This window comes from Sesamum indicum, linkage group LG2 (assembly GCF_026168435.1).
Source record: "Sesamum indicum cultivar Baizhima isolate 11 linkage group LG2, ASM2616843v1, whole genome shotgun sequence".
NCBI lineage: Eukaryota > Viridiplantae > Streptophyta > Magnoliopsida > Lamiales > Pedaliaceae > Sesamum > Sesamum indicum.
The window spans coordinates 19,942,629-19,955,960 of NC_142658.1; the positions used below are offsets into that span (position 1 = coordinate 19,942,629).

The following is a 13,332-nucleotide window of genomic DNA, read 5'->3' on the forward strand; positions in this document are numbered from 1 at the left end:
TCCAAACGCGTTCATTTTATATAAAATTAAAAGCACATATTTTTCACTAAAACTGAAAATCGGAAATGAAAACACAAATAAACAGTCGTGTCGACGAAAATTAAAAATGGCAATTCAATGCAAGTACATAAGATTAGGTCGAACCACCGGTTTAGGTTTTGCATGCAAATATATATATGATGGAGAATATATCCCAGCGATGTGGTGTGGCTGATGAGATTAATTTTGAATTAATTAAATTATATAATGAAAAAAAAGGGCAATAATTAAATTAATTAATAGGTGCATAATCTTGTAAATTACGTATTCATTCCACGTGGAGATGGAGGATAGGCGGATTATCTTGCACCATAAATTGAGCAGGTGAGTTAGATGATCCAACTTAGGGTTTATATATATTTTTTAAAGTTCAGTAAACGACTTAGAATAACAAGAAATCAGTCTGTAGGGAACACAGAATCAACAATTAAATATATAGATATATATAGAGAGAGTTTATTATGAATAAACCGTGAACCAGAAATTTAGGACATATAGTATATAACGTGCGATAATATTCTATGATTTTTGCCAATATCGTACGTACTGACCATTGGACCAGGTTCTTCAATGCTACTGCTTCTAGGAATACCAACATTTTATCTGCTTTTATAATAATTATTTATTAATATAAAGATTGCAATTTTGGAAGCTGCATGCTGATCGTTAACTTATAGTTCGTAGTTATTCAGTTTTTGTTTTGTCTTTATAAATATACAATTATTTCATAGTTTGGTTTGAATTTGATTTGATTCATTGGAAGTCACAATATTTCAATCATATTAAAATTAAAATTCTCATTTGATTATTTTTTTATTTTAAAAGGAATAAACTATTATTTATAAATAAATTGATTATAATCATTAATATCAAATACCTATATTTAGCAATAATTGTCAATTATAACAATCATACAGTAATCATCAATATTAAATAATTATATTTAATCCATAACTATTATTAAAATAGAATAATAACCTAAACGTTAATCCATTCATAACTTAAACATTATGCAACCTCAATTTCATGAACTAAACTAGGATTGGATGTGGCTCATTTGATTATTTGGAAGTTATATATTTTCGATCTGATTATTCCAACATAGGCTGACTTTGCGTTCCGATTATGTAGCACATAGAGATAAATGGGCCGGATCGATGTTGTAATAAGATCTAGATCGAATTGATGTATTGGTTTTGAGCAACCCATTGACAATTTGAGGTTCCACAATCAAGAAAGTGACATTTGCTGATAATCAAGATATTTTACTTTGTTATTTATCTGATGGAGAGTGGCGATCTGTATAATATCTCAAGTTTATTTTATACTGAAAACTGACAAATTATCATTTTTTTTAATAAATTGATTATTAACTAAAAAATTTGAATAGACTCCCCAACCCCTCCTCCCCCCTTCCCCCAAAAAAGAAAAAAAAAATACTAACAAATATTTTCGTTAGTAAAATTCCTAATATATTCAGCAACAACAATATACGAAAATCATCGACAGACTAATTATCAAATAAATATTTTTTTTTTAGTCGGATTCGTTGCTAAGATAAATTTATAACGCATTTTACTGTTTATTGCTAATGACAACTCAAATAATGTTCACAAAATTATTTGTTGTTTCTTGCTTTTGATGCCACTATATATATATATATATATATGTATGCGCGCGATCAATTATCAATAGTAATAATTTATGTATATTTCGTAATTCATTAATTTCCAATGTGTATAGATGAAAAACTATTATTATAATGAAATTTAAATTTTATGACAATGATTCTAATATTGTGGCTCAATTTAAAAACTTGTTTCTTTATGGTGGGAATTGGGGAAGATATCCACAAAATTTAGCTGTCAAAGATAGCCCATAAGTAGAAAATCCACTTGACAAGTGAATAATAAACAATAAATCTTGACTTGTGCCGGATGGAATCTTTTATTCACTACAACAAATATAACATCTCATTATTATTAATAATAATAAATAATTATAGTAAATAATCATTGACTACATCATGCAACGATTGTTGGCTGTTCTTTTATGCGAGTGACTAAAATATGTACTATTATTAGAAGCCATGGCAAAATAACTTTTTTATGGTGGAAAAATTAGTTTTGCGTCGAATTTTATTTTAATGTGGTTATAACAGTTATTTACCATAGCTTTTAGCCATAATTTAATATTGTAGTCAATAATATTTTTTTCCTAGTGATTTTAACTTTGTTTACATCTTTTTTTTCATTTAATATATATATATATAAATTATGTGTATAGAATCTTTTCCAAATAAAATAAATAACACCTTCACTAGCAATATATTTATATATTAATTAAAATAAAAAATACAATAAAATAAAAAATAAAAAATTCAATCTGAACATAAGTAGATGAATCTATGAGATTAGGTAAAAAGCAAAAATACAAAAAGATTGTACTTATCAATTTACAATAATCATTGCCAATCTTGCAAACACATGTAATAATACTATTCCAAATAAATATATAAGTACTTCTCTTTCACTTTTTTCCACCCACTTTATCAGCCTACTCAAAAGTAACCCTCATCAACTTGATTGGTACACCTCTACATTTCTTCAAACATAAAATCATAAAAAATTCTCTAGCCATATTTGGTCACACATATCAACCCTATATATCCCATATCTAGGGAAAGTTGGGCTATCGTATTTTATAAAATATTTCAAAATTTATGAAATGTTAGTATTAATTATTTGTCTCATATCTTTATTCACAATTTTTATTACTAATAATTATATTGTGACTATACAGAAATTATTATAACTTAATTTATAATTTTAGTAATAATTTTCCTTCAAAAATTTATACTCTTTTTTAAATCACTACAAAAAAAATACAATATTTAATCGTGGCTAATTGTCATGGTTAAAAATAAAATAGTCATCTACCATAACCATATAACGGCTGTTGGCCATAGTATCTGCAAGGGTGGCTAAAACATTTGTCATGGCTCTTAACCAAAGCAAATTACTTCTTTTTTCTTTTTTTGTGAAAAATCTATCATAATATTTGGATTCGTTTTCTGAGTATTTTGTTGTGTTTTGTGGAGATAGAGAGAGAAAAACAAAGATAAATAAGTGTATGTTAGAGATAGTATGTATGTTTGGATTTATTTTTGGAGATAATTTAAAATAAGTATTATATGTGTTTAATGTTGTGTTTTGTGAAACAAAAATTACTATTCATTGTCAAATCATGTCTTTTTTATATATATTTATATATATATGTGTGTGTGTGTGTGTGTGTATACGTATTTGTGCTAAAACCGTTAAAAATACCTAAATAATGTATTTTTGAATAATGACAAACATTGGATATGTTTTGACTTGTTTCAAAAATAATTTGGAAATGAAAACAAACATAGTGTATATTTTTGCGTCGTCTTTATTTAATCATGATCAATAAAAATTATTTACCATGATTTTAATCCACAACTATTAAAATTATAGCCAATTAATTTTTTTTTTCTAGTGAATAGAAAAACCTAAATTAGTTAGTCATTTTATCTCCTTCGGAATTTATATTTGATCTGTCGTTATATATGTATCATAATTATTTTTAGTTGATAATTTTTATCACTAATATTTATAATATGATAAATTAGTGTCTTTTAATATGTAATTTAAATGACCTTTAAAAAACTTTCGCTAATATTTTATATATATATATAAAAAAAAAATTATTTGGTAGGGACAATAGTAGCCCATATTCTCATGATGTGTATTAGTACCATTAACTGGAACATAATCTCAGAGAAATAATTGAAGTAAAATAAATGTAGAATTGATGTACGTGGCAGTAATTAATCCAGTTGTGCATGGCCATGGGGCAGGATTCCATTCCCAAAAAGCAACGTGGTCCAATCCACCTTAAAATTAATAATAAATACATAAAATGCCACAATGATTTGATATGATTGGTGCCACTTGTTAATTCTACTATGCTACAGTTAACGTATTTTGAGTTCGATCAATCTGCACTCACTTCACCTTTACATAATTTATTTTATATTAACAACTCATTTTAGTTAGACACAATTTCTTTTAATGCGTGGGATATTTATTCTATTTTAATAATATGTGTCGTTCTATTTTAATATTAAGTGTATAGATATAATTATCTGATATTGATTAATATATGATTGTTATAATTATTAGATGTAATTATTTAATATTAATTATTATAATCAACTTATATTTTGTTAACATTTAGAGATTAATTATTTTCTTACTACAAAAATAAAAGAATATTTGCATAAAAATTGATGATAATAAAATAATACATTTTCCATATATCTCAAGGGATAAAGTTTTTATTTTTTCGTTACAGTAATTTTTTTTTTTTGTGACGACAACTATTGTGATAAAGTTGTCAGAAGCAATCATTATTGAGAAAAGAATTGAGTAAATTTGTCTTTATAAACAATTAGTTGTACACATGTACAGTGACTAATTAGAGTGATACTACAAACATATTGTGACAATTGTACTATTTGTTATTACATTGTCACAATAAATTTGTCATTAATTATGAATCATGACACATTATCAAATGTTATGGTATTTTTTAATTTAGTATCATTTATTATGATTTTCTCATCTTTTATTTTATAAGTTTAAAATTTTCTCCATATTAATCTTCACGAGCATTTTTCGTTAAATAATTAACATAAGGTGTATGAAAATTGTCCGAAAATGCTAAAGCTTTGGTAATTATCAAATGAAAATACAAGTGAGAACTAAAATTAAAAAAATAAAATTATGAGATACAATACGAGAAAATTAGACTAAATTAATAATACCCAAACACAAAGAACTAAATACACAAATTTTCCAAATAAATTCTCATAACTCACTGCACAACTCTGTAATAATGGGTATATTTAACATACCTACTTCTGTCCTTTTCGGATAATTGGCCTACTTTTTCCAAAATTCATGACGATGAACATGCTGCTTCATATATGTGTGTGTGTGTGTGAAACTGTAAATTGGAAATTGTCAAAATTAACTATGTACCAAGATTTAGTTTGCATAAATGATATCTAATTCTCATATTGTTTAATTCATGAAATTGAGGTTGTATGATTTTAAGGTTATGAGTTTCAATCCACCAAGGAATGTTATTTTATTTTAGTAGTATGTATCATGTTATTCTATTTTACTAGTAATTATTGATTAAATCTAGTTATGTGGTATTTATGATTAGCATATAATTATTTTTAGATATAAATATTTGATGATGATCTTAATCAGTTTATTGAAAAGATAATAATTTGTAGCTTTCATTTCAAAAAAAAAAAAATCGAGATTTAATTTTTCACCTTTGCTACCCTAGTATAAGGTTTTAAACATTTGAATCAAACACATCATAATTATTTAAGTTTATTTGAATTATTATCAAATTAAAAAAAATGTATGAAGTTGGCTTGATTATTAATCCGGTCAAGCTTGAGCAATCTAATATTTTAAATATATATTTTTTTTTATCATTGTTCCACAAATCGATAATCAACCTCAATCAGATTGAGCTAAAGAACTTATCGAACAAAAAAAAATTACTCAAGTTTGAAACGAGCTTTTCTCAATCGAATATCGAGTAATTTAATCTTTTTCAGGTCTAAGCTAGTATTAATTAAGGGTGAATAACAATTTATCTTCTTCTGATATTGAAAATGAGTACATTCCCCCTTATGAAAAAAAATATAGCAATTTATCCTCTTGTGATATTGAAAATGTGCACATTGCCCCCTATGAAAAAATATAGCAACCCCCTATGCTTTTTAAAATGAAGCAATTTTTTACCTCTTTATACAAGGAGGTAAATTGCTTCATTTTAAAAATTATAGGAGGGTAAATTATTCTATTTTAAAAAATATAAGGAAGTAAATCTCTATTTATTTTTTTTATAAGGGAATAATTTGCTCATTTGCGGTAGCACAAGGAGATTTTTTGCATTTTTTCCTATTAATTAATTAAAGCAGGCTAATCAAATTATGTTGAATAATATAACAATACATAGGGTAGGGTGGCAGTATGCAAATGGCGGAGCAGTTATTAAGTAACAGAGGCACCACGACTCTATATACCCAAAGTCTATAAAAAGGAGGCCCCAGTCTATAAATAGAACATCAGTAGCTGTGAGGACTTTTAACGTTTGTGAAACGAAGAAGATGAAGCAAGAAAGCGGCTATAAACAGTACAAATTCATAAATACAAGAATGAAATAGTCGTCATCATCATTTTAGATCAGATCAGATCAGCAATGGCTTCCAGTTCCTTCTCCTTGTGCAGGTTAAGAACTCCTTGCTTCTCGGCCTGCAGGCTCAAGGTACAGCTCCCTCCTCAGGCCAGATCCCAAAGTTTTCGGGATGATCAAGGTTCGTACTACTCGCTTTTTTTCTTACAAGAAAATCAATAATGTCTTGGAGTTTTTTTTTTCTTAATTTGAATGTTTAAATATTAGTTCAGCGCCCAGTTGTTGATTACATATATATATATATAATTATATGATATTAATATTACTGTATGATTGTTATAGTTGTCGGTAGTTGTTAAATATAGATATTTGATATACTAATGACTGTAATCAATTTATTTAAAAAAATAATAATTAATTATTTTTACTTAAAAATAATAATAATAATATATTAATTCAATGCTCACCTGTTGAGGGTTAAACACAGAAATGGTTACTTTTGGTGTAATTTTTACGGATACGTAATGCTTTCTGTGATTATATACGCAAGTCATACAAGATCACAAATAAACTAACATAATATATATATATATATATATATGATATGTTGTAAAGTCCGATAAAATAGGTTTACTCGTACTGGAGTTTGATGATCGATCTTTCTCTTACAACCTTGTAAATTTAATAAGGTAGATGTTGGTTTCCACGTTTATGAATGTGTGATCTAATTCTAATGAACTGTTTTTTCTTATTAAATCAATTAATATATTCAAAGTAAACAAACAAATAAGATACGACTATTAAAGTAGACCAAGAACCCACTATTATGATCTTTAATTTCATGTTCCGATTTATATAGTTGATTTTCTATAAAGAAAAAAAACAATTTTATTTAAATATTAATATCATGTTGCGAGTCGAAAGCTCGTTGAATGTGAGAATTGCCTTCCAACCTACCTAATGCATCCTGACAATTCAATTATAAATAATTCATTGAAAAAGAATATTCAATGGATGCACTTAAATTCTTTGGTCAATACTTATATATGTTTATCTTATCAGTTCATAATTCATACGGGATGGGATATTACATTTATAAATACTAGTAAATAGAAACGGAAAGCTTAAGAAATTTATAGCTAGCACAAAATATAATATAACAAATAATATTATTTGATTTAATTTTAATTTCTGCATTAATTAATTACAGGAAATTCTTCAGACACAGTGGACGGGAACTTGAGTATTTTAAGGTACAGAATGGAGCAAGTGAGGATGAAGGAAAGGCTACACACGTGTTACAAGCTGGGGAATTATGGATGGAATTACAGATCCGGGTACGACGACGTACGGAAGAAAAATGGCATGGTTTTGCTGTCAATTGAGCTTGCAGTTATAGTTGTCAGCACAGTTGGACTTGTTTTTCTTAGTGGCTCTCTTTGCATTTTCATTGTTGCACTTTTTTTTCATCACTCACAAATTTAACTCTAATTATGTTTCTGTTTTTTCTTAACTTAATTCCGTCTTCCCTCATTTATATTGTTTTACAATTCAAATAAAAGAAAAAAAAAGGGAATTTCTTTTCCCTATACATTACTCCACGAGTATTTTAGAATTTACACTCTATTAATACCCGACATTTTTATTTTACTGGGTTCAGGTTTGGCCGTCTAACATAAAACTATTAGCTTCGAATTTGGGTGTTAGTTATTCTAATGGGTCCAGATTTAAGTATTGTCAGTCCATTGATAAGTCTATGTACGAGGATCAAACATACTTTATACAACTTTTTGTTGAAAATGACGGCAAGAGAAATTGTTTAATTATTAATATTTTAAAATAATATATATCATATGAATTTATAGATATTATATAGATGTAAACGTAAAATCTATCGTATATTATTAAGATTCAGAGGCGTATAGTAACTATTTTGGTATAAATTATGTGTATCTACTAGACTACCCTTATATAAAAATAAAATAATTATACTGTGTAAATATAATCATCGAATTCATGATAACAACCCGTTTATTTATTTAATTTTTAAGAAAATCACATAATGACGATTACAATGGAAAATTATATATTTAGTTACACATTTAGTATATCAGGTTATTTTTATAAAATTATATAAGTATCAAGTAAATTTCTAGCTTATTTTACACACACATTGATTGTGCTGTAATCATTAATTAATAATTAAGTATGTGGAAGCAAATTAAGAAGCATCTTAATTATTTCAATTTTATTTTTATACACATTAAAATTTCACTTAATTATGTTTAAGGTTAACTAAAACTTTATGACAAAAAATTAGGATTTTTATTTTTTTTATTTCTATGATATAGAATGAATTTTTACAAATAGCGTGATATAAATTTGAGATTTTGAGAATGAAGTGTAATCCACCCTTTGTTAATTACATAAAATACATATACATGTAATAGGTGCTGTACTAAGTAACATGATCTCATATCCAAAGTTCCAACATATAACTCCCTAGTTTTAAATGTATATAGAAACAAAAGTATTTTTTAAATTACATAAATTAATGTATTGTATGGATATTATATGCGCATTTTTATTAAAAAAAATTAATTCAAAGAAGAAATGAGGAAAGAAATAAAAAAATATTATGAAATGAACATGTTACATAAAATTCTAACTCTGATTGAATTTGGCCAAGTAAACTAAGTTTATTGAGCTTACTCATTTTAAATAAGGGTAAATTATATTTTTGGTCACATAAGCGGACCTATTTTCAATTTTGATTCCACACTCAAGTCAATTCGCATATTGAGTCCCATATGTAATTTTTTTTTTTTTCAATTTGAGGACCATTGGGGATTTCCGTTCAATTGATAATGACAGTTGCTCTTTCCGTCACTTGCTTTTAAATGTGGAGATTTGAAAGAAAAATCAGCAACTTGGGGGGATATTTAACAACATCTGGAAGGATAAATTCACGACATGTGAATCAAGTACGAACATTTGACAATCGCTATATATTTTTCAAGACTATTTTGGGCCAAGATCAATTATTTCATTAAGAGAATATATTATTATTTTTTATTTCATACCGGATTGATTTAAGTATTAGACCATTTTATTTAAAAACCTATGAATAAAACCAACATATTTTGTTTCTCTAACCCCCAACACTTACTCAAATTGAATGACCACGATATCATTGCGATTCCCGACCCTGATTAAATAATATAATTAATAGAATCTGGGAAAATCTTAGTTAAATAAGAATCCGGGGTGATGTAAACAGTGCTCATGTGGCATTCTCAAGTCATCCCATGTATACAACTCACAATTGAAGGTGTCTGGAACTACGTGTCCCAATTTGTCGGGAAAACGACAATCAATTTGGTAGCATCGAATTCATACTTTGAGACTGCCAATTATAAAACGACACCCTTCGCACACCTGCCATCCTTCACTTGCATGCATCTGGACTTACTGACACCTTTACCCCCCCACCCCCAATTTCCTTCTTTCTCATCATCTAATATACATATATATTATATAATTACCCAATATTAAAAAAGAAAACGAATTCATCTTTCTAAAAATAAATATAATTCTAATATACGTTATAATATTTAACTATGGAGTAGTCAACCTGCTAATGTTGCCATCTTCTCTAAAATGCGTACTATTTAAATATAATCAAAATATTAACATATCTACGATTGCTTACATTTTCTAATTAAAAGAAAATGAGGATTACATGAAGAGAATAGTGAAATTGATGGGTCGTAGGAGACTAACTTGTTCGAGAATTGAGTTTAATTTTGAAATTCACAAAATACAATAATTTTATATATTTTTTTTTTGTATATTTTAAATTAAAATGTAGTAGTGTATTTAATTCTTTTCAGAGTGGATGTGTTTGCGATTTCTTTTCTTTAAACATAAATTATTATTTTGAATAAATTAATAATAATAATACCAAATATATAAATATATATATTCTAGAACTAACGACAATTATGATAATTCTATACTAAACATCACTATTAAATAATTATATTTAATCATAATTATTTGATGAGATTCTCGTTATGACCTTATAATTATGACACCTTAACTTTACCAATTAAATTACACTTCATTGCTATGCATGCGTGAAATTAATGAGTAGATGAAAATTGTTGTACAATTTTCACGCCAGAAATTAACAAAGTTTTATTAAGAAAAAACATTGATTGCAAAGACAACGTCTGCGTTTGAACACAAAAGATGGAGAACGAACATTACTAGCTATAGCACAAGAAGCAAAGCGACTACCTAACCCCATATATGTACTTATATATTTTACAAGGCAAATTCAGAGTTCCAGAACTGATTGCTAGTCATTTGGATGCCTTGTCTGCAGCATGCAGTCCAGCAAAATACCCTTGAGGGTTGCTTTCAAACCCACCCCTCGAAATGTATGCTCCCTCTCCTCCCGGCGCCTTCATCATCCCTGACCCTCCCCCCCCACTTCCTTTTCCTGAACCACCACTTTTACCCCCTCCTTTGCCCCCACCACCACCGCCTTTTCCTCCACCTCCCTTACCACCGCCGCCGCCTCCTCCTTTGCCGCCTCCACCACCCCCTTTTCCTGGCATTTGATCTGTATGGTTCTAGCTAGTAGAGATAAATGATTTCTCGGCAATCAAAGGGACTTGAGATGTCTCAAATGATTAATGACGTATATATAGGGAGAGGATTATGGGATAAGAAGGTTTTGATTGAATTAAATTAATTACAAAATAAATATAATATATAGATTATATAATTAATTATTATTTTTTAAATAATATTTTATTTACAAAATACATATTTTATACCTACTATATAATTAATTTAAATTGAAAAAAGCGATCATATCCTCGGATTAGAGCTTAGCTGGCCTGAACAATGTATTTGGTGAGGAAGTTAAAGCTTTTGCATGCATGTTGTTGCAGCTGTCCATGGAATGACACGTTCACGTACAATTACGCGGTTCAATCATCTTCAAGAATTAATTAAAATTGATTCAATTGCCATTCTCAAATCCGGTACTCATCCTCTTCCACGTTCTTAACCCATAAGGGTCAAAATTTTAATAAGCTAGCAGCCATAATTAATGTATGAACTTAGATCTTTATTAATTTTAGTATTAAAAAACACATAATATGATGGTTCAAATTTTAATGACTATGAAGTGTATATTGAGTCCAAGACTTGAAGCAGGGATTTTAATTAAATTCATATGATATCTGGACTTATTTTGAAAACTTCATATTTGAAAGAAAAATTGAGGTTAAAAGCATTTGGATTAGGGCATCAATTTAAATTAAATTAATTTGAAAATTCATCGAAAAGTCAAAAAATACAGTTTAAAGTTAATTTAAAAATTGAAAACTTTTGTGGCGTGAATTTGATCAAAACAAGCTTGATGAAGATTCTATTCTAAATTTAAAATGTTTATATTCAAATAATATTATAAAACCTTTGATTTCCCATTTCGAATATGACAAATTCTTCTATTTAAATACTAGTGATGATTTTTGTAAGGTTTTAAGACGAAAGTTGCTTGCGTATATATTAAAATAATTCTCACGTAACCGCGAGATAATAATATCGTATGGTTTCATGTATTATATAAATGGAGGGAGGTGCAGTACAGAGAAATAATCGTACACTACTAATCACTAGACATATCATGATTTAACATATTAATTTAAGAAACTACTAACCCTCCTTGATTTCTTTATTTTATTTTCTAAAACACAAATGGTGTTTATTTTGAATAGTGTTTGTTTTAAAATAAATTTATTTATAATAATTTAGATTATATTTAGAAAAATGATTGTAATAGAAATATTTTAGTATAAATAATTAAGGGCATTTTTGATATAAAAAAATTAATGTATATTATGAGAAGCTATTTTGTTACATTTTATAATTCATGGAAGTAAATGCTTACGTATAGTTCAAGAACGCAAAGTGTATTTAATCCTAAAGAAAATTTAAAGACTAATCAACTTAAAAACAATATTAATTATTGTGGCAATAAAAGTGGAGAGATTATACCAAAACGCGCTTCATTTTTCAGATTCGTTTTTGCATCGATCGATAATACGATTATAAAAAAGAAATTAAAATGAAACGATTATTCATAAATATATAGTAATTATAGACTACATGATAAGTGCGGTAGCCTCCCTTACTTCCCTTTACATAACTTTTTGCATTTCAATTTCATTTCCCCTTTGGATTGGAATGAAGTCCAGAAAAGTAGCCTTTGGGATCACTCTCAAACCCAGGTCTAGATATGTAGGCTCCTCCACCTCCGGGAGCTTTCATCATGCCAGAGTTGCCACCGCCACCGCCTCCACCACTGCCATGAGAAACCCCACCGCCGCCGCCTTTGCCTCCGTTGCCACCAACTGATCCACCGCTGCCACCTTTGCCGGACATGTTGGCTATTAATGAGTTTTTTATAATAAATTACTGAAGTAAAATTGGGAGATGGTAAGAAGGGCCTCCGGCGATGGATTATATATAGAGGATGAGGCCCACTAATTAATTAATTAATTAACTCCGAGAAATTTAAATTTAATAGATGGATACACGCATGCATGGATATATGTATTACGCGCGTCGATCAAACTTAATCCCATTCATTAATTAATTTCCATGATTCCCTAGGAATTAGTAATTGATTACGTACGTACTATATGTCATTCCCCAGAATATGACTATTCATCCCATTTATAGATTTGTATTCTTATGAATGAATATTATATCTTAGTATAAGTATATTTGAATTTGATCATTTTCTAAATACTGTATAATAAAACGGGATTGTTCACTGTTATTCACTATTAATTAAATGGGATATGGGCCTATCTATATATATTAAAAAAAATTGATTATTTCTTATATTATGTATAAATTACTATGATTTAATAATCATGAAAAATCGATACTATGTACCATAAATAAATAAATTTGATGTGAAAATCTAAATTTTAGCTATGGATAATTAAGATTCACCAT

The 13,332-nt window shown here is 27.8% G+C and overlaps 1 protein-coding gene across 1 annotated transcript; it reads right to left on the reverse strand.

Moving 5' to 3' along the window:
• Positions 1–10,462: 10,462 nt before the first annotated feature.
• On the reverse strand, positions 10,463–12,813 carry LOC105156332 (uncharacterized). Its single transcript, XM_020691955.2, has 2 exons — positions 12,538–12,813; positions 10,463–10,928 (listed from the first exon to the last, which is right to left on the reverse strand). Exons 1-2 carry the CDS (start codon positions 12,748–12,750, stop codon positions 10,656–10,658), a joined length of 486 nt encoding a protein of 161 aa, XP_020547614.1. The 5' UTR covers positions 12,751–12,813; the 3' UTR covers positions 10,463–10,655.
• Between the last annotated feature and the right edge of the window lie 519 nt (positions 12,814–13,332).

Excerpts from the sequence above, each read along its gene's own strand:
- LOC105156332 (XM_020691955.2), bottom strand. The coding sequence starts at position 12,750 with ATGTCCGGCAAAGGTGGCAGCGGTGGATCAGTTGGTGGCAACGGAGGC. Across the intron at positions 10,929-12,537 it reads TTCATTCCAATCCAAAGGGG|AACCATACAGATCAAATGCC; the intron begins AAATGAAATTGA and ends TCTACTAGCTAG.